This window comes from Lipophrys pholis, assembly GCF_963383615.2.
Source record: "Lipophrys pholis genome assembly, chromosome: 4".
Classification (NCBI taxonomy): Eukaryota; Metazoa; Chordata; class Actinopteri; order Blenniiformes; family Blenniidae; genus Lipophrys; species Lipophrys pholis.
The window spans coordinates 15,401,956-15,424,096 of NC_137637.1; the positions used below are offsets into that span (position 1 = coordinate 15,401,956).

Here is a 22,141-nt window from a genome sequence, read left to right on the forward strand (position 1 = left end):
AGTATATCTTCCTAACCTTGGTGACATGGAGCGGGGGAGAAGAAAGAGTGGACATGTTTAGAGGTCAACGAGTCTTTATTTAGGTGTGTGGTCACAGTCATGCACAGCTGTTGCAGCTGGTGGACGGTGATGCCTTTCTTCCTCGCCACATCACTCAGCGAGCTGAAATGCACAAGACAGGAGGGATGTTTATTAGCAACAACACACACAGTGCGGCGGGGAGTTCCTCCCGACCACACTACAGATCACATGTGGGGGCTATGCCAGTCCATCTTTAACAGAGGATTACACCCAGTCTCTGCTAAATTTAGGCCATGCGATGAAGCCTGCCGGCTAATTTTAAGAAATTCTTCCAAAGGTCACCCGGTTTAGTTCAAAACCGCTCGGCGGCCTGGCTACCGACCTTGCCGCCTTGATCGCGCGTGCGGACGCGGAGCTTGTTGACCTGCGTCTCCGCCATGTCGGCTCGCTCTTCGGCGTCGTCGAGCTCGTGCTGGAGCTTCCTGTACTTGGACAAGTTGGTGTTGGCTTGCCCCTCCTGTGGATGGAGTGGAAAGTTAAGACAGTTTTTTCCAGACGAGCCTTTTCAGTTTTCCCCCCAATAAATCCTCATTACTACAGCCTCACCGCTTCATCAGCCTGCCTCTTGTAGCTCTTCACTTTGGCCTGCAGCTTATCAATGAGGTCTTGCAGGCGAGCCAGGTTCTTCTTGTCCTCCTCGGCCTGCACAGAGAACAAGGTGAGTTCATCTTCCCACTTTCAAGCTGCGATCTCAATCTTATGTGCTAACAAAACAGCGGGTCACCTGGTAGGAGAGCTCTTTGATTCTCCTCTCATACTTGCGGACTCCCTTCTGGTACTCTTGGCTCTTCCTCTGCTCAGATTCCAGTTCATTTTCCAGTTCTTTGACCTAACGAGAAACACAAGTGTCCCTTAAACTTATCACGACAGCTTGAATGTTGACCGTAAACCTTTGTTTAAATGGGGTCTTACTCTGGCCTCCAGCTTCTGGACTTGCTTTTTGCCACCCTTGAGGGCGATCTGCTCAGCCTCGTCCAAACGCATCTGGAGGTCCTTTATGGTTTGCTCCATGTTCTTCTTCATCCTCTCTAGATGGGCACTTGTGTCTTGTTCCTTCTTCAGCTCCTCTGCCATCATGGCTGCCTGCAAATACATCAAGTACACTCAAACACCTGTGGTCTTCAAAGCCCCCTCTAGATATGAGCCATCTTAAGTCGGACTGGTGTAAAGCTGTTGGCGGAGGGTCTTACATCAGTGATGGCCTTTTTGGCCTTCTCCTCTGCATTGCGGCACTCCTGCACGGCATCGTCCACCTCATTGGACAGTGTCGACAGATCATTCTCAAGTTTCTTCTTTTGGTTGATCAACCCAGTGTTCTGTAAAACAATGAAAACGTCTTTCAATACAGCGGTTAAACTAGCTCATTTAAAGAATAAAATACTGTCTTGGTTTCATCTCTCTACCTGAGAGTGCAGCAGGTTGACTCTTTCCGTGGCCTCCAGCAGCTCATGCTCGGCCAGCTTGCGTGAGCGGTCGTTCTGCTCCAGCAGAGCCCTGAGCTCCTCCACCTCCGCCGCCAGCAGGTTATTCCTGCGCTCTGTCACCGCCATCTGCTCCTTCAGCTCCTCGTTACGGTGAATTGTGTCATCCAGCTCCATCTGAATGTCCTGGAGTCACAAATCCACAAATTTGAGTGTTTTTTTTTATTTACCAGATGAAAACCAGGTGAGCTCACTCACTGAGGCGTGGCCTCACCTTGATCTGGACCTGAAGGTTCCTCAGGAGTTTCTGTGACTCGGCTGCCTGCCTGTTGGCATGGTTAAGCTGCACCTCCATCTCATTCAGATCGCCCTCCATTTTCTTCCGCAGGCGCACTGCCTCGCTGCGAGATTTGGACTCTGCATCTAAGGTGGCCTGCATGGAGTCCAGTGTTCTCTGGTGGTTTCGCCTACAAAAGTCATGAAAACATTAATAAAACAATAATCATGTGTATGATGTGCTTCGTAGATTGATTACTGAGAAAGCTCACCGAAGGTTGTCAATTTCCTCATCCTTCTCAGCCAGTTTTCTATCGACGTCGGCCTTGATCTGATTCAGCTCCAACTGGATTCTGAGAGTTTTGCTCTCTTCGTGCTCCAGAGTGCCCTAAAACAACAAAATACTACACTTAAAGATTACCCTCAGACAGGCAGACGTGATAGTTCTCTACAAACTGCTTACTTCAGCTTCCTCCAGGGCAGCTTGAATCTCACTTTTCTCAATCTCCAGACCTTTTTTCATCTTCTCCAGCTCGTGGATGGTCTTTGAACCCTGACTGATCTGATCTGAAAGGTCAGCAATTTCCTCTGGAAGAGAAACCGGGAAGGTCGTTTTATAATTCAAAGTGGAAAAACCAGTGAAGCCTTCAAAATAAACCCCCAGACTGGACTTCAGTGTGTTCAGCTTTACCTTGGAGGTTCTTATTCTCCCTCTTGATGGTCTCCAGATGGTCTAGGCTCTCTTCATAGGAGTTCTTCAGTTTGAAGAGCTCCGTGCTCAACCCGCGGGACTCCTTTTGAGAGGCTTCCAGCTCCGACTGACACTCTTCATACTTTTGCTTCCACTCAGCCAGCACCTGGAGCGAAAAATACGATTATTCTGAGATTACAGATTCTTCTTTCTTAATCTGAATATAGAAACAAAGACCAGAATAAATTGCACCAGTTACCAATTATTTCAAAACATGCAAGTATCAGGTTGTGTCCAAACTTTAGTTACTGGTGAAAGGTCAACTGAGGATCATTGCACTTCTCCTTTTGCCTGTACCTTGTCAAAGTTGCGTTGCTTTTTGTCCAGAGCGGCAGCTGCAGCGTTGGAGCGCTCCAGATCAATGACCAGGTCCTCGATCTCTGTCTGGAGCCGGTGTTTAGTCTTCTCCAGAGAGGAACACTTGGCGTTGGAGGCCTCAACAGACTCTTCAGCCTCCTGCAGTCGAGTAACCAGCTTCTTCCTGATGAGAGGCAAAGCAGGTTTGAAGCTCTCACCCTCAAGTCATCATCCCACTTCATCTCATTCTGTGATTTAAAGCCACAGCTCACTCACTTGGCTTCCTCTAATTCTTCAGTCCTCTGGATGGCATCAGTTTCATACTTAGTCCTCCACTGAGCCACCTCCACGTTGGCCTTGGACAGAGCTCTTTGCAGCTCAGCCTTGGTCTCCAGCTCTTCTTCGTACTGCTCCCTCAGCAGGTCGCAGTCATGTCGAGATGACTGCAGTGAGTGGGCCAGGGCGTTCTTGGACTGGAGAGATCAGTCACAATGTTAAGAGAGCAGCCAGTTTAATTATGAGCGTCTGCTGAGGCTGGTCCGACACAGGGACTGTACATGACAATGCTGATAATAGTTAAGTGACCTTGTTCTCCTCCTCTAGCTGCTTCTTGAGCTCCTCCACGTTCTGGCTGAAGGAGTTTTTGGCACGCTGCAGCTGCGAGACCATGGCTTCCCGCTCCTCCAGCTTCCTGCCCAGCTCACCTACATGAAAACAAGGGGCCAAAGTGAGCACATCCACACCAGCAATTCACTGAAAGTGTCTTTGTGAAAGTTAAAAGTCAAAGTCCCTCACCGCTTTCAGCCTGAGCTCGGGCCCTTTGAGTGCTGGCGTCATTGAGCTGCCTCTGAAGCTCCTCCACTTTGGCTTTGGCTTCGTTCATTTGATCTTCATAGTGACGACACATCTTCTCTGAAGAGGTCTGCAGACAAAATTGGACTTATAGTCTTTTAAAGCTCCGATTTACACCGTGTGTATGTGTGTGTGTGTAATTCTCCCTCCCCACCTTGGATTTAGAGAGCTGCTCCACAGTGGAGGCAAGGTCATCGGCCTCCATCTTTGCCTCGCTCCTCTCCTTCTCCAGCTTCTGCTTGACTCGCTGCAGGCTGTCGATCTGCTCGCTCAGCTCCGCCATAGTGTCGGCGTGCTTCTTCCGCAGAGCCACTGTTGTGGCCTCGTGGTGCAGCATGGCCTCCTCCAGGTCTCTGCGCAGCTTCAGAAAGTCCGTCTCTCTCTTCTTGTTGATTTCAATCTGGGTTGAGGTTGCTCCACCAGCCTCCTCCAGGCGCTCGCTCAGGTCCTCCAGCTCACGAGCCACATCACTTCTCTGCTTCTCCACTTTGGCCCTGCAGGCTCTGTCAGATTCCAGCTCCTCCTCCAGCTCCTCTGTGCGAGCCTGAAGAAAAGAAATATTCAGATCATTCGTGATGGGTTAGAGGTGTCAACTACAAGACGCTGGTCAAACCCTCACCTGCAGCTCCTTGATTTTCTTCTGAAGTTGATTGACCAGGGCTTGCTCATCTTCAATCCTTGAGCTCATACCATTTATGTCAAAGTCTTTCCTGCCGGAAAACATTTTGGAATCATCCTTTATGATTTGTTTCACAAAAAACAAATGAGAAGTGTGAATGTGGAACAACTCTCACTTTTTCAGCTTCTCTTCAAGTTGCTGCTTGTCATTTTCCAGATCCATAACAGACTCCAGGGAGAGCTTCAGGTCTCCCTCCAGTTTACGTCGGATACGTTCAAGGTCCATACGCAACTTCTTCTCTTGCTCTAAAGACCCCTCCAGCTAAATTCATCAGAGGGGGGATGGATGATATGGCCAGGTATGTATCCCTTTGTACACTTTACCGTGTCAAAGTGTATAATTTCATTAGTTTGTTCTGATACTCACATCATCTACTTGTTGCTCCAGCTTGGCCTTCGCCTTGGTCAGAGTATTGACTTTGTCTTCCTCTGCCTGTAGGTCATCCAGAGTCTGTTGATGAGCCTCCTGAAGAGCCTTTTTCTCTTTGGTCAGCTTCAGAATGGTTTCATCCAGGACTGCCATCTCCTCAATCAGATTTTTCACCTGCAAGCAAGAAGGGGAAAATAGCTTTAGCAAACAAATCTGATTCCGTCTGGTTTCCTTGACCATGTCCTGTGATTATGCTGTGGAGGAAGCTCTTATCTCCTATCTTCTGATGAACTCACCTTGTTCTCTGTGGCATGTTTCTCTTTTTCCACTTTCGCCAGTGTGATCTCCAGGTCGTCAATGTCTTTCTTCAGTTCGGCACATTCGTCCTCCAGTTTGCGCTTCTTAGCTAACACATTAGCGTTCATCTCCTCCTCGTCCTCCAGCCGCTCCACCAACTCCTTGGCTTTAGCCTCCAGCTGGATCTTAGTTTTAATGAGCAGGTCACAGCGCTCCTCAGCGTCGGCAAGATTGTCCTGCTCCTGCAGGAGACACAGGGTTTGTGTTTGGTACGTTCCAGCACATCTACAGTGCCGAGTTGAGCACAGGCGTACGACTTACTGCCTGCAGATGTAGCGAGAGGTCATTCTTCTCCTGGGTCAGGCTGACCTGCCTCTCCTCCAGCTCTTTCCGCTTGACGTCGGATTTCTCTAGCGCCTCCTTGAACTTGGTCATCTCCTCCTTGAGAGCTGCCAGCTCCTTCTCGGTGGCAGCACTCTTCAGCAGAGGCTTGATTTTGAAGAAGAGCTTCATCCAGGGCCAGTGTTTGACAGCGTTGAAGGCCCGGATGTTCCACTGGATGATCTCGAGAGCCTCCCTGCAAAACAAGTGACAAGCATTGAAGGAGTTGTATATTCTTATGTAAGTTTAATCATGCATTAGTTGTTCATATAGTTGATTAAAGAAGTAGCCTGTTTGGAACTGATGAAACAGACTGTTGGAATAAATGGCTAATAATAAGTGGTAATCAATAGTTTCAGCCATCAGATATGCAGCATTGATATTATAAATATCCAGTAGTAATGGTCAAGTAGCAATGAGCCCACATTTAGAGGAATGAAGTTCACAGCATGCATGTCAGAAAGATTTATCACGGGCTTTCCCGTTTATTTATTTCATTTATTTTCTCCCTGGTGCCCGATGTTTGGCACTGATCCCGGTGCTACCCACTCCCTCATATGTAATCATGCTCATTGGGATGCCACTTGAAATCATACACCTAATGCTGCTTTTGATGTTTCACCACTGTGGCCAAACAGGGTTATCAGATTGATTTAGTCTCCGTATGATGCCGTCTCACAGCCCTAAATATGGACCCGGAGCAGATTGGTCAAGGACTTCCCGTCAGTGTTCAGAGGGGTTAGAACGAGCTGCAAATGCTGGGGTGGGAGGCGACCAAATGAGGGTGGGGAAGGAGTTGATTGCATTTTTCGCATGGCTCCACACTCGGCGCCTCTCAAAGGTGAGCGTTTGTGTTTATTTAGGAACTAAAGCCCTCTGTCCGACGGGCTGCCTATAATCCTGTCACCCGCTACATATCCCATCCAGGCACTCAGAAGTACAGGCGCCGTGGACAAAAGGGGCCAGGGGCCATCGGGCATCCAGGGAGGGGGCCGGGGGTTGTATTTTTATTTTTAGGGAGGGCCCGAGCAGCTGCCACTTGACACATGTCGCCACCTGGCTCGAAGGACACCGTCCGCATTGTTTCATTTAGACTGGGAGTGAAGGAGGAAAATGACTAGAGACCTGCAAGTGTAGTGTGTGTGTGTGTGTGTGTGTGTGTGTGAGAGAGAGGGGGCAGGGGCCCTTATGACCAGGGCCACACACATGCATGGCAACCATACAAGGGCAAGCACACGTCAAGCACACTGCCCTTGCATGCCCCACATATTTAAGTGAGGGAGTGAGTGGTAAGGTGTAGTGTATCACAGGCTGACCGACTCGTGTCCGACCGCGATGGTGAACCTGCTCGGAGTGGCAACTGTTAATCTCGAATTAAAGCTAAAGTCAAATTCTTGTTGTTCAAAGTCATTGCCTCAGAAGCTCCCTGTGTTCCATTATACATTTCTCTCCCCATTCACTGTGACTTTTTTTTTGTCTTTTTCTTACGTGCTCCTCGTCATGCGGTACAGCTCCATCCTCATGAGTTTACCACGAGCCACCGCTTGCATCAGCGTCAGCAGTTTGGCCAAACGCTCGTCTCTGAGCTCCTCCAGCTGCCCCAGCAGGCCGGCTTTAAAAAACACCTGCAAGAGCCGAAAGTGAGCAAACGGTCAATTTAGCTGATAAAAAAAAATATCATCCAACACAAATTAAATTACAGATACTGTCAGAAGGAGGAAAAGAAGTGGATGGAAGCAGCTTCTAAATAATTTTTCTTTTGAGTGTAGCACATTTCAAATAAGGACCTTCAATTTCCTCATATAATAATAAAAAAAAGCACTTTCATTTGGAGAATGATTTTTATTTTGGGAGACGTCGTGTTCACTAAAGCAAAAGTACAAGTAAAATAACAAATACCAACATTTAAATACATGTATTTAATTAGTTCAATACACTTTTTTTATCATGTAAATATTTCATAACACTGAAGTGCATTTCACCATGTTTGTGATTATTATTCAATTCTATGTATATTATTAAATTCTGTGTATTGTATAAAATGTTATAGAATTTAAAGTTATTTAATTGATAGTAAGTGCCACACACAAGTTGTGTAACTGCCAGCTTGCTCAAAGCGTCTCACCTTTGTGTGTCCGAATCTGTACTGATTGTGGTCGATATCCAGTGAAGACAATAACTTCTCTGTCGCTTTCCTGCTGTCCACAAACTTATCATCGGGGATGGCATGTGGGTTCAGGATGCGGTAGCTGCGTGAGTCGAGATGGTGAGGATCAGTGTCGTGTATTTCTGCTGAGAATCGAATGATCTGTGCGTCCGTCTTACCGCTGTTTGAAGTCGGCGTAGACGAGGCGGTTGGGAAAGCCCTTCCTGCAGATCCTGATGCCTTCCAGCACACCGTTGCAGCGCAGCTGGTGCAGCACGAGGAATGGGTCCATGATCCCTGCACAGAGTGGATTTCGAACATGAGCTGTGTTCCCACTGTTGATCCTCTGGTGATTTGTAAGGCTTTTGCCGTGTATTACCTGGAGTCTTGGTCTCATTAGGGATGATGCAGCGGACAAAGTGTGGCTGCGTGCAGCGCAGGTTGGTCATCAGCTTGTTCAGATTTTCCTGGAAGAACAACAGAAAGTTGTAAATACTATCAAAACACGTGCTATGGCACACAATCCACGGTTCATTCAGCAGGGTCTCGTGTCACACGAAGAATCTTCGGCCGTGAAGGAGAGCGGAGCCAGCACAGACTTAAAGTGATGTTCATGTGATCATTGCCCTAAACATCACTGCAAGTCTTAACTGCCTCCGTCCCAGCTGTGCAGTGACGCCACGCATCATCCAAAATACTCACAGGAACATGTATTCACTTGTAACAGCAGAGGACATTTTCGAACTCGTCCTCTCACCTTGTGAAGCTGTGACACCGTCTGAAAAGAGGCGGCCTTCTTCCTCTTCTCCTTAGTTCCAGGTTTGGCTTCGGACACTGTGAGGGAATGGAAGGAGACGTTGACGTGACCACTTTAAATCTGAAGTTATTTATTTTGTGGTCCCCTGTCTGAATCCTGCGTGCCGTTACCTGAGTCCGAGCCAATGTAATTCTCGTACAATGAGGCCAGCAGCTTGTTGGAGGACTTTTGGAAACAGGTCACCACCGTCTCATTCAGTGGGTCTTTGTTTTTGTCCAACCAGCCAAAAATATTGTACGGTACCTGCCGGAGAATCAGAACGATGAGATGTGCAGTGAATTCGGGTCGGAGTTCCTGTGAAGATGATCATTTACTGAGAGGTGCTCACCACACCGGCGTAGTGCACCAGCTCGAAGTGAGCCTCGTACTTCCGCTTCTTGTCCGGCCGTGGCTTTTGGAAGTTAGGTGATTTGCCAATGTGATTATCGTACAGCTTGGCTTTGAAGCTGCTATCTGTGGCCTTGGGGAACATGCACTCCTCTTCAAGGATGGACATGATGCCCAGCGGCTGTTGGAACACCTTCAATTTAGAAACACTGACGATTCATTACGAGGCTATTAGGAGTACGGCACTGTGTTCACCTTCTCAATGAGATCAATACAAGCCTGAAGGTCCAGGCCGAAGTCAATGAAGGTCCATTCAATGCCCTCCCTCTTGTACTCCTCCTGCTCCAGGATGAACATGTGGTGGTTGAAGAACTGTTGCAGCTTTTCATTGGTGAAGTTGATGCACAGCTGCTCGAAGCTGTTGAGCTGCAATGAAAGAGAAACAGGTGTTCAGAGAGCGGGCAGTATGAAAAATAAGAAAATAATGAGCTGGGGACTCATCCTGAAGTGCTGCTAAGTCGTCTCAGTGAAGAATAAAAATGAAACACCAGCAGATTATAAACTGTACAACAGGAAGAAAAGCTTGATTTTCACTGTCAAAGAAGACAACTTGTGTCTGAATTGATTACTGCTTAAAATATGCAATTTTATGTGGAACAACTTACTTCAAAGATCTCAAACCCGGCGATGTCCAGGACTCCTATGAAGTACTGGCGAGCGAGGGAGGTGTACAGGGTCCGATTGATGCGTCCCACGAGCCATTTGAACATGCGGTCATATGTGGCTTTGGCCAGAGCGCCTACAGCATAGTTAACCTTGGACAGCCAACACACACACAGACACACACACACACGATACAGCTGTCATTCACATAGACTGCCTCGGTTGTTTGGAAACCAGATCCTAGTGTGTTTGGAGAATCGAGTATATTGATTGACTGAGGATTAAGTAGCTTTTCCTCATCAGCCTACCGGTCGTCCCTCAGAACGAGGCACAACCAAACTTGCTGATTCCGTCACTACACTAAAATGTCTCCACGCTTCAGATTTGTTCATGTGAGTTGGATGTATAGATAGATATGTGATGGTTTTGAGGTTGGGAGATATAATGTCACATAAACAAGGACAACCCTGCACCTCCTCACCTGCTCGACATTCTGGCCCTTCACCACATACTCGTTGCCCACCTTCACCCTCGGGTGGAGGAGACCCTTGATGAGATCAGCTGAACTGACGCCCATCAGGTAAGAGGCCTTGTCTGCGCCTGTGGAACAAATACAGAATGAGAGAAGCTCAAACCCGATTTCAACGCTGACTTATCAACATTTAGTTTCGGCCTTCTACTTGCTCTTACTTTCAGTGCCGTCAGCCTCCGCCTGCTCCTCTCGCTGCTTCAGCTTGAATTTCATGTTGCCAAAGTGCATGATCGCCCCGACTATTTTGTAGCAGCCATACTTCTCATCAGAGAGGAAGCCCAGAATGTCCATGGCATGCTGTGGAAAGCACCGTGACAAACAGATTCACCCTATTGCAGATGTGCTCAGCTCTCAGTATCCTCTGCATCTTCATGGTCATGATGCAAAAAAGATAAAGCGCTCACGTCAGTGGCCATCAGCTCCTGTGCGTCATCCAGGCTCTCCACTGTGGTTACGCCCTGAGAGCAGAAGTGGTAGTCGTACGGGTTGGAGGACACCAGAAGCATGTCTGAAACAGAGTTTTCACAAGTTCATGCTGCAGTTTTTCAGAAGCTTGCAGTCTCTACAGAAAAATCCGAGTCAGCAAAAAGAACCAACCTAACAGCTCTGGTTTCTTCTGAGACATGATCTGGTAGTAGATGTGGTAGCTTCGTTCACCAGGCTGCTGAAATATCACTCTGGATTTTTCCAGAAGATCTGAGGGACAGAGGGAGGAGCAGCAGCTTAGAGATGAAACAAAGTGAGGAACGTATGCCTTTAAAATTCCCCGTGCAACCGTCTACTCACATATATCAATATCAGATGAGGCCAGTTTGCCAGTTGGTCCAAAATGGATCCGGATGAACTTGCCCTGCAAACGAAGGCTCAGAATGAGTCCCGGTATGAAACCTGATGGAAGCAGTGGATTAATAAATCATCTTTGTGCTCACAAATCGGGATGAGTTGTCATTCCTCAGCGTTTTGGCGTTACCAAACGCCTCCATGGCAGGGTTCGCCTCAATGATCTGATCCTCCAAAGTCCCCTGAAAGACAAATGAGTAAAATGAAAGAAAAGTCAATCACTTTTAAATCAAACACCTTTTTGTGAATTTCAAAAAGATGCTGATTAAACTCACCCCTGTTTTTGTGAGAGGATCTTGCTGCAAAAGTAGGTGAAACGCAAGTGAGTGTCTCAGTAAATGCAACATGTATGAATGATGTTTTCACAATCAAAGGGGAAGACCATAACCAACTGGAAAATTAGAAACTGGTTGTTAAAGCTGTGGTGAAAAAAAAGAAACAAAAAATTGTGTTTTATATGATGAAGTGTGGTGAACTTGAGGGAGGAAAAGGGGGGAGGAAAAATGAGCATCAAACAACATAGAAAAGTCAAAAAATGTCAACTCAAAGCAAGGGGAGAAAAAAAGAGTTGGGAAATGAACATTTTGAGCCATAAAAAGGACAAAGGAAGGGGAAGAGGAAAAAAACGATTAAAAACCAAAAGCAGTGGAGTGGCTGGACATGGCTGCACAACACATGAAGGTAAAGACATGGATGTAATCAGTTCTCACATTCACCATTTGGACAGTGAGGAAAATGTATGGACATGATTTAAAGGGGAATACACAAAATGATTCCTGGGATCAAAAAAAATGAGGGAGACAAAAAATATATATAGCAAAAAAAAAAAAAAAAAAAAAAGCTTGAAAAGGAAGGAGGTGGGAAACAAAAATACGGGTAGCCACATCAGCCTTACTCCTTTTTTGGCAGTTGTGTCCCCGAGAGCTGCCACAATGGCAAAATACTGAATGACACGTTTCGTGTTGACAGTTTTGCCAGCACCGGATTCTCCGCTATAGGAGTGTAAAAAATAACAAAGTGGATATACAACAGGCACAAGGAGAAACTGCTCACAAAAAGTATGGTACAGATCACAAAAGGAAAAAAAAAGAGAAAAAGGTTGAATAAAAAATACAAAAAAGGACAGATCATAAAGGTGTCTGTGTGTGGAGTGACTACAGCTCGTACAAATACAAAATGTGTGTTTCTTTCTTTTATTTTTGGTGATTTACCAAAAAGACGTACGTTAATATGTGGAAACTTACGTGATGAGCATGGACTGGTTCTCCCGGTCTGGAGGGAGAAAAATGAGAAGGTGTTTATTTATGACAACCGTGTCGATGTGAAGCTGTGTGCTACAATGAAATCAAACGTGTGTGTGTATACACTTACTGCGCAGCATGTCATTGTAGGCGTTGTCTGCGATGGAGTAGATGTGCGGCGGTGCCTCGGAGCGACGTTTGCCTTTGTAGCCAGCGACCACAGGGGGCGCGTAGACCGGCAGCCATTTGTATGGATTCACCGTCACGCAGAAGAGCCCAGAGTAGGTCTGAGGACAGAGGACAGAGGATCACACCTCACCTACGCCGTCCTGTTGGATGATAAGGTATCACGGAGCAGGACAGGAAGCACTCACATAGATCATCCAGGCCGAGTAGCGTCTGCGCAGATTGTAGAGCACAGAGGCCTCGTTGAGGTGTGTCAGCATGGCCATGTCTTCGATCATGTCAAACTTGGGAGGGTTCATCTGCTGAATGTCACTGTCCTTCACCGTTACTGTCTGAGGAATCGCACACATGGGGGGTCATAGTGGTACAGCTGAAGTGTTAGGAAGATGTAGCAACAGGATCGGAGGTGAGATGGAGACTTACCTTCCCATCTTTGGTCTCAACGACGACTTTATCACCGCTGAGCTCCTTGATCTCGATCTCTATGTAAGCTTCTTTCTCATCAGGGATCCAAGCTCGCTTTTTACCTAGCAGTCCCAAAGAATTTTAAAATAGTGCAAATTTTCTTTTTAAAGGATAGGAAAAATTAATAACAATAAGATTATAAAATTATAAATTATATAGAAGTAATGTTTCACACAAATTATCAATGAAGACATTCAGTGAACTAAATCCATCCGTTACATACCTTAGTATTTGCTTTTAAAATACAATTGTATATTCAAGTATCTTTTCCCTTATTTCAAAATACTTTTTTTATTTTCATTTCAACAAATGATAGACTATTACTAATGTCACTCAACCTGATGGATTCTACTTCATTTAACAATTGTTCCAAGTTCGAAAACTGTGTCAATAACGTGAATAATTAAACTATTTAAAAACTTAATTCATTTATAATGAGAATATATCGCTTTTTTTTGCTTTTTTTTTTTAATCAACTTAATGGAGTTTATTTGAAGTCTCCGTCCCAGGCCTACCGTCAAATGGAATGTTGTGCGCCGTCAGCAGCTCCAGCTCAGATTTGCGTAAAAACTTAGCAGCCTCCCCAAAGTCCTTCATGTCGTAGCGCGACATGGTGGAAACTCCTCGCTGGCTCCGGAAAGTGGAGGCACCAGAGACACAGACGACTTGAGGAATTCCTTTGGTAAGAAAGCAAATCTTTGCGTTAGGCTCTAGTTTGTAAAACACTCAAGCTGTTTTCCAGTATTTGAAGCAGTGGAAAAGCTCGTGCGTAAAGTGCGCATCCAGTTCAACCAAACTAGAAGAAAAGTACAGAAATGTGTATCTCGATACCCGGCACGTGCCAGCTTAAATAAACAGTATTACTTTACTGCTCAGAGAGAAATTCACACTTGTGGGAGTCTTTAACTGGCTGCCAGCCCGTGTACTAAACGCGCGATGATCGACGAATCAATCTAAAGCAGGAGAAACAAAAAGCCTTCCACTGACCTCAGGACGACCACAACGAAATGACAGCCGACTGAGATGTGCCGTCTTTTATACTGTGTTCCTCAAGGTCACGGTCAGTGGGCATTTGTCCCTCATTAGCATATGTCACCTCCTCCCACGCCTATTGGTGCGGCGCTCCTGTCTCAATTGACACAAAAGGAAAGCTACGTTTTTGTCATTGCGCTAAACTCCAGGCGGCTATTTTTGTATCCCAGTTATTTTATGCACTGTACACACTGCGAGGGAGTGGGAGAGAGAGTCGCATCCCAGTTGGGTGGAATTTTATTCTCTCAGTAGGTTTTGAAGGGCAGCACATCACTGCCACTGACAAGTTGAAAGAAAACACCTAAAAGCAAAATTTTCATGTGAAATCGTTGGATTAAACCTGCAAAATATCTGAAAAATATCTGATTATCAGTGGTAGACCTCTATGAATTCATAATATAGAGATGTTTCATTTTGACTGGGCTTTGACCTCTGGACAAACTAACTTTGGGTGAGTTTGATGCTGTGGCCTCTCAGCGAGACCCCCACGGTCGCTGTGTTGTTAAGTGCTTCCAGGGATGTTTGCTATTGTGTGTGGCCACAGAGGATGCAACCTTAGAGGAGATTATTTCAGGAGCTGTGTGGCATTAAACAGGCTACTATAAATACACAGCAATATATTAATAGAGAAAAACATGGCGCATGGCTCACACCACACAATAAAGTGTACCTCCTATGAATTTCAAACCCATAAACACGTGGCAGCATGCACAAAAGACGTGTTGAAAGAGCCAACATTTCATCCTTGTATTTTCTTTTTTAGGTTGTTTCTAAAAAGCCAAAGTCACACAGCTTTGACTTTAGCTCCGGGGGCCTCAGAGAGACATGGGATGGTACTTCATTAGAGTCTCATCGATATCAAAGTATGCTTTGTTACTACACGTAGGTGCTGTAAATTTGAATATCCATAATTGTGTCATAAGCGTTGCGCCTCTCACACTCCTGCTCCACCACAACTGACCTTCAGAGCAAGGGGAGAGGTTGGTGCCTGGTATGGGAGCAGGGTGACAGTGCAGTATGGGGGGAGGGAAAGAGGACCACAGTTTCTCAGAATAGACAAAGCCAGAGTCCAGCATTCCTGATAGGGAGATTGACTGTTAACTATCGGCTACGTCCTATTATGCAAAAGCAGAGAAGATAAACTGCAGCGGCTGTGTGATTTTTTTTTTTGAGAAAGTACCGTGTGTTTTCCACCCACATACTGTGGGAACGTGGGAACAGACCAAACAAACAAACTCAAACAGGGATGTGACGATTCGAGAGGCCGCCATCTTTGTTGATGCCCCTATCTGTTGCCGCAGCAAAGTGAGAGGTGTCGCCGTGATGGCTCAAACTTTCTCGGGCATCAGTGAGATAGAGCGGGCCGGAGCTATTCTGGGACGAGGGTCTCTTCAGAGAGGCAGAGGCTGGTTTATGTACTGTGTCACTCGCTGCACCATTTGAAAAGCTGGCATGCTGATAACACATGAGGAGGAGACGAATCCCAAAGTCCCCCAAGCTGCTCGCTTTAAATAAGTCCAAAAAAACTCCCGCACGCAGCGTTACGGCGGCGTCTCCCAGCACATCTCTCTGCACCGCCACACTGCAGCCGCCTGCAACAGCTGAGTTCTGAGAGCCGCGGCTCTCCTTACGTCCCCAGTGTTCGTCAAAATCATTTAGAGCCTTAAGCAGCCAGGCCCATCAATGCTCGTGTTTTTCATTATTAGACAAATGTGCAGCTTTAAATTACGCCACCGTATACAATATGGGCCGACATGTTGGGAGCAGTCGGTCCGTTCGGGGGGAGGCGGAGGGTTTGGTGATGTACGAGTGAGGAGCTGACATTTTGGGCATCAAGATTTGATCTGGGGGTCGGTCACAGTTGTTTTAGATCATCATACACCGAATGCCAGCAGGCTTAGGCAGCGAGATGGAGAAAGATTTGGAATTATGACTGAAGTCATTCTCAGCGCTGTTTGATCACACACAGCGGTCACACCTCTCTCCGTGTTTGGCCTCGGCGCAGGTGAGACGCTTCGCCCCAAGCAAGAGCCGCAAGAGAAGGACTGCTCAATGAATCAGAGTGAAATCAGTCATGATTTCATTTATTCTCTTAAGACTAAAATGAAATTTAATTTTAGTTTTGCTGTGGTCAACTTTTACCTGTTCGGAGAGATGAGAAGATACATCATCAGAAGTATTGTATAGTAGTCGCTCGTCCTTTTATTCTCAAAGTTGTTAAATAAAGTACACTTTTACATACTTTATTATTATTATTAATTTTTGACCACTTCTTACCTCTGCTTCCTACATTCTTTACAACTCTTTTCTCCCCTCATTTTTATTGCATTTATTTTTTATTTTATAGAAATATTTTTTTCTTTATCATTAGTTCGTGCCTTTTCAACATCATGACTAATTTCAGTCTCAATTAATGGTGCTTCAACACAACAGACAAGATTTCAGTGAATGTGAGATCCGTCTCTCGAGTGAGTACAGATGCGATTAAACGTGAACCAAATAACACTGAAGGATGAAATCCAGAGCATTTAAAATCTGTACCTTGATATTTTCTTGTGTATAAAATGTGGTATTTCTATATTTATTGTCTACATTTTTCCCTTTAATTATCCTATTTTTTCTGTAACCGTTGTTTCCAAAAGTGCCTCAACAAATTGTGTTTGCTGGCTCTTGCTCACGTTAGTGATTGAAAATGAAGACCTCTGCGCTGTACTACAGCGGTAATCTAAAATTGGGCAGTGAAGCAGTGTTTCATTTTGGATCAAAGCATTCATCGCTGGTGGATATTTCTGTAATCGCCTCGTGCCTGCCCACAATACCTTGCAGCAACTGTGTGGGCTCAGGTCTTAGCCGTGGGTTCATCGGAGTGGAGCCGGGCAGACGCGTGGCACAAACACACTCTAAAGCCCCAATTACTCTTCCACACACACTCCCGCCTCCCCCTCCTGTCATCTACCCGTACTCAGGCAACACACCACGGAGCTAATCAGTCCTGTAGCGATCCGTTTGGGGGGTTTGATACCTCAGCTATTAGCCTCTGGCTCCAGACAATACCCCGTCCCTCATTGTGCTAAGTTGTGGTCTGGGTCAGTGGGCCCGGACTGCATGGCCAGCCCTGCCTGGAGTATGCATGGCAGCCCTCAGCTGTCTTTCTATTTCAGGCGTATGGAGGCATACCGCGGCCCAGCTGGGGCATCGGAGACAATGGGTGTACGGCCTTATCTAAACACAGGCCCGCAGACAATCTGACGCACTCCAGGATCCTGGTGACAGCCACACTGCACCCCCACACCCCCACACCCCCCCACACCCCCGTCCAATAAAGTTGAAGGGAAGGGTTAACAAGGATACACAGACACTTAGACATATCACTTGTAGGCCTGAAGGCTTCCTTTAATGAATCCGCCACAAGGACAGACTCATTTGTTGTGTGATTCATGATGATGGGCTGGAACAGAGCAAAGGCTCTTTTTATTCAGAGCTGTTGAACGGTACAGAATGAGATGAGTGATGAGACTGTGAGCTGTTTACTTAGTGGTTACATTTACATCACAGCCACAGGAGGATTTTTGCAACTTTTCCTGCATATTTTATATTTTTGTTGCACTCCTACCATGATCTTCTCGCTTTTGGACGACACAAGCCTGTTTTCACTGGTCTCACGGTGCAATGCCCCGTGGCTTTGTCTTAATCAAGGCTGTTGCTCCGTGTAGATCCATCTTCATATTTTTAATCTCGCCAGGTTCCAATGAAATCACGGTTTCTAAACTTTGGGCCATGACTTCAGTTGCTTTGCTCGACTTTAAATAGACTTGGAGTGGAAACCTGTCTAACTGCCTGGAAAGACCTTCAGTCGGTGACCTGACAGAATCTCACTGTCAAAGCAGGCATAGCTGCACCTAATTTACTGTCAGCCCCGGTGCGGGTCTTTTCAAGACGTCCAGGGGTACAGGTGGCTCTGCTCGGCCTCTGACCATAATTACTGCTCAGGCAGAGCCGCTCTCACAATCAGAGGCATTCGGTGGACAGCATGGCGACTCTTTCACAGTTTACACAGTGCTCCAACCCCGGTATATTTCCTTTATGCACAAATGCACAGACACCAAAGTGCAAACGTGCTCCCGAACACTATCAACGCAGAAGTCGTCACCTGTCGCCTAGGACAACTGCTCGGGGCCAGAGAGAGAAGCAGCACATGTGTTACACCGTCCAAAAGAGAGTTCAATTACTTCATTTGGCTTGCAGACAGACTGCTGTCAAAATGAGACGGAAGCCTCTGGAGAAATATCCACTGCAGCGCAAACGGCGGCCTGGAGAGAGAGTGCCGCTTTGGTGCTGCGTTTTATTTGATTGATGTAAGAAATGAATATATTTAATGTCTTAAAGGTGTGTTGTGGTTTGCACTCTTGTTTCATCCTGGGTTTTCCTGGTGTTGTCATGTTTCCCCTGTGTTTTTTTTTCTATTTTCTCTTTGAGCACTGTGGTTGTTTTACCAGTCAATTTGAGATTAAGGTTTAATCTAGCTATGTAGCCGTGAGTGTGATGGATTGATGATCTGTCCAGGGTGTAGCCTGCCTTGGATGGACGTGCTGATTCACTTTTCAATTTGTTGTTTAAAAACAGTACATCGTTTCACAATATGTTTTAATCCCTGAAGGCTGAGAAACATATTTTTATGATCCAATTGATTATTGTATTGCACCAAGTGTGTCATTCTACAAATAATATAATCTTTTTTTTTTTTTGCCAACACGCAGCCTTCCAATGTATGGACTTTATTAATGAATTCTCTAACAGATCATTTATTGACGCAATATAACAGCAGCGGTCGTGCCGAACATCCGCACAGCTGTTATCACATAAGAATAGACTAGGCTAAACCTGATTAGATTAGATTAGAATAGAATAGAATAGAATAGAATAGAATAGAATAGACATTTCATTGTCAAACAGAACATAGCAACAGCTTACCATCAGACTGGTAAAAAAACAAAGGCCCAAAAAAATTCTAACTAAAATTACAGTGAAACTACAGTAATAAATGAAAGAAATATATTTAGAATATATATATATCCACCATCTACATTTATTGCACAAGGGAAACAGTCGTGGCAGTATTGCACAGAATTATATTCCCCAGGGAAACATTGAAAATGAAGCAGCATTTATATTTGACAGTAAACAGTCTATGAATCTGATGGCTTGAATAATAACAAGCTGATATTTAGCCCAACGGCATCTTCAGTGTGATATTTCTTTTATACAACAGTCACACTAATGCTACCATTTGGTTGACATCTATAATAATAAGAATGATGATTTTCTTCAATCATTTGTTTTGTAGTTTACTGACATAAAACCAGAACGTAACTTTTGCTATACAACACAAACAGGATTTTCCATCATGATTCTCTGCCACTATTTTTCTACATTGCTGTTTTGTTCACTTATTTGAATCATTTCCATTTATTTACTGATCTCGACTGAATATTAAAACAACGCCCTACAGCCAAATGTAGCCGTTATTGTTGTCATAACATCTGGAACAGTGTCCCAGTGCTGATATACTGAATATCAGTTGTTGTGTCATGAAGATTAATCAATCTTTTTATTTTATTTTATTGTTTTTATTTTGCAGTTTAAATAATTGTAGTTTTAAATGACAGTACAAACAGATGAACCTGGCATTGTCAGGCGGCCTCCCGCCCGAGGACGAACCAGGGCCAAAGGAATGGCCGCCATAACTACAGCAAGGGTACGAAGATACAGGTTCCTGTTACGACGATTTATGAATCAACAAATCAACACTTGTGTTATTATTTTGGAAGAAATAACTTGAACTGACAGGCACATCCCCCACAACTTCACTGCTTCTAAATGATACGGTGAGTCTGAGGCACACAAAACATTTCATTTACAGTTTCATAGTGCAAAGTTGATTTCAGTTACAGTTGATAAACTATTTATTACCCTTTGTGATATCATGCTTGGTGCATTATCATGAAGACTGAAGCTGGGCTTTTTTTTCAACGTCATTTCTTTTCTTATGAACATCAAGTTAAGTTAGTAGTAAAATCGTTTCTGCAGCCTGTGTTTACTAGGGAGACTAAAAAAACCTGAACCACCACAATCTGCTGATGCTGAGGAGCGATGGTGGCTTAACGCATTGATTTAAATGCTGCGTTGAAACCTTTGCAAGCTTTTGTATTGACATTTATTTGGCAGATACACAGTCTGTGCATCGAGATCAGCTGAAGCGTTGTTTAAAAGTAGTAAAGCTTTGTTCTCATCCTGCTTTACTGAAGCCTCGACCCGGACCTCCTGCTTCACAACAGCTTCAGACACTGAGACCTGCTTTGAATTCTACATGTACCTATTTATGAAAAAAGTTCATTAGGAAAGCGCTTCATAAAAATGCTGTGTAATATCAGTCATCATTTTAACTTGGATTGAAGTTCCTCCTGTTTGAAGCCTGAATCATTTCATCCGGATCCACAATGAAAAAACATGACTGAGGATTCGTTCTTTCCTCGGTTGTAGCTCCGTGTGATTTATGGTAGTCTTCTCATCTTCCTGACGTCTAATGAAGTAAGAACACTGAAATGCTGGTCTGCACTGTGGATTCATGTGCGTGTGGGAGGTCTAAATAATACAAATATTTGAGAATCCTGGTTTAACAGCTGACACATAACAAACCTCTGTGGGATCACGTCCAGCTACGAGCTGTTCCACTTGTCATTCTTTTGCCTTCCTGCCATATTTTTGGTGGATTTACCTTCTGACATTCTAGTTAAATACCAAATACAAGATAATAAAACTAAAAAAGAGCTGAGACCATGTTTGTTCCAAAGACATCCAAACTCAGAATTCCCTAAAAAGCATTCGCTGATTTTCTCTGATTCCTCCTCTGTGTCCAGTCACCATGGTCACCATGGTGCTACCAGTTACATTATTGCAGCATCATAGAAAGGTTCTTTTCACACATCTCAGCCATTAGTGAGCCAGTGATTAGCTGTAGTTTGTGAGAACCAGCAGAGGGCCTTCGCCTTGGTCCCACCTCGGGCCTCCTCCTCGGGCCTCCCTGAGATCCTGCCAACATTTAACAGCTAGTCGGAGGCACGCGGGGCCCCGGGATGTCGAGCAGTGAGAAGTTGGAGCAGGAGCAGGTGAGGAGAGTCCTGAGGGAAGGCTCCACACTCCTTCCTCACTTCCGAAGACGTAACAGAAGGATCAGCTCGGCATCCAGAGAAGTGCTACTTCCCGGCAGCAGGCCAGACTCTCAGACAGCTGGCGGCGTGTGTGTGTGCGTCTCAATCCGCCTCCTTTCTCACACTGCATTTAGCGCACAATACGATATATATGTGTCAGTGGTCTGTTGTCGTCTCCTAATTGGCAGTATCAGAATAGTGTGAACACCAGAGGTCAGTCTCAGAGGAGTCTCTTTATGTGGGGCCGATGTCTAATAAGATGTGAATCTGTGAACAAAATACAATTTGGATTCTGCTCAAAGAGTCAAACTATTCCTACAGAGAAAGTTCCACAGGGGGTTGTTTCTTTTCATTTTTCTTAATCTGTGTCAGAAAATCTGAAGGGATTTTGGCCTTTTTATGAGAAAGCCGCTCTGATTCTGACCAATGCTCCCCTCTGCTGCCGCAGCCTGTGAATGACAAGCCTGAGCCTCCCCTCTGCTGAGCAAACATGAAGGGCTTTGTGAAGAGAGCAGGTTAAATGCTGCTAAAAAGCTTCATTCATAATGAATGGACAAACAGGAGGCAATCACTCTGCTTGAATACAGGAGAGAAATATCCACCACTGTGGAAGACTTATTGCACACAGACACAGCATGAATAGATAATCCAAAGACTGCTGCCTCTCCTCCTTGGTTCAATGCAGCAGGATTGAGCAATCTACCCTCACCAATTCATCTCAAAAACATGTTTTTGGATTATAGGAGGAAAACTGGCATGTCTGGAGGAAAGCCATGCCTCCATTGGGAAAACACATAACTTCACAGAGAAATACCCTGATCAGACTCAGACCAGAGCTATTCCCACTGTGAGGTGAGAGCACGAACCACTATGCCACCATGCAGACATGGATTATCATCACTTGCCGAAAGAAAAGTTGACTGATGCTGCTTTTGATTAGTTTGGTCCTCTGTTGCATGTACGTCTGTATTTGACGCAGATCACCGGAGGAAATGTCTTTTTCGTTGTTATAGAAATGAAAAGTAAATAAGCAAAGACTCTGACGATTAAACTGATAAACTGTACATCTGTTTGACAAAATGTTCAATTACCTTGTTTTGAAAATCCACTTTTGTCTTGAGGCGTAGTTGTGATCTCCTTACATGTAACGCGTAACAAGTTTGACTCAGTGCTTGAACTTTCTGCCATCAGGATGTGACTTTCAACACATAACAAGGACCTAACCAGCCCACTGTTAGTCCGGTGTTAGTCCAACGTTTTGGTTTTTCCCTTATATTTGC

At 45.2% G+C, this 22,141-nt stretch overlaps 1 protein-coding gene across 1 annotated transcript; it reads right to left on the reverse strand.

The window, feature by feature from the left end:
* Positions 1 to 56: 56 nt before the first annotated feature.
* On the reverse strand, positions 57 to 13,292 carry myh7ba (myosin, heavy chain 7B, cardiac muscle, beta a). The gene is made up of 43 exons (XM_080462102.1): positions 13,137 to 13,292; positions 12,580 to 12,683; positions 12,345 to 12,488; positions 12,101 to 12,257; positions 11,974 to 12,001; positions 11,625 to 11,721; positions 11,005 to 11,028; positions 10,819 to 10,911; positions 10,676 to 10,739; positions 10,487 to 10,585; positions 10,294 to 10,397; positions 10,048 to 10,186; positions 9,839 to 9,957; positions 9,360 to 9,509; positions 8,950 to 9,120; positions 8,696 to 8,875; positions 8,478 to 8,610; positions 8,308 to 8,384; positions 7,930 to 8,017; positions 7,730 to 7,847; positions 7,530 to 7,653; positions 6,893 to 7,029; positions 5,345 to 5,600; positions 5,023 to 5,265; positions 4,724 to 4,900; positions 4,473 to 4,618; positions 4,298 to 4,388; positions 3,833 to 4,222; positions 3,622 to 3,748; positions 3,412 to 3,530; positions 3,103 to 3,299; positions 2,827 to 3,010; positions 2,470 to 2,635; positions 2,242 to 2,366; positions 2,051 to 2,166; positions 1,777 to 1,969; positions 1,485 to 1,688; positions 1,272 to 1,397; positions 994 to 1,164; positions 806 to 910; positions 628 to 723; positions 404 to 538; positions 57 to 162 (listed from the first exon to the last, which is right to left on the reverse strand). Exons 1-43 carry the CDS (start codon positions 13,231 to 13,233, stop codon positions 151 to 153), a joined length of 5,826 nt encoding a protein of 1,941 aa, XP_080318228.1. The 5' UTR covers positions 13,234 to 13,292; the 3' UTR covers positions 57 to 150.
* Positions 13,293 to 22,141: the final 8,849 nt, after the last annotated feature.

What these genes read in the sequence shown, in the direction of transcription:
- myh7ba (XM_080462102.1), bottom strand. Translation starts at nt 13,233, where the DNA reads ATGTCGCGCTACGACATGAAGGACTTTGGGGAGGCTGCTAAGTTTTTA. An exon ending in AACCAGTCCATGCTCATCAC is followed by an intron (nt 11,722 to 11,973) that starts GTAAGTTTCCAC and finishes ACACTCCTATAG; the next exon opens with CGGAGAATCCGGTGCTGGCA. An exon ending in AGCAGCTCTCTAAATCCAAG is followed by an intron (nt 3,749 to 3,832) that starts GTGGGGAGGGAG and finishes TTTTGTCTGCAG; the next exon opens with ACCTCTTCAGAGAAGATGTG.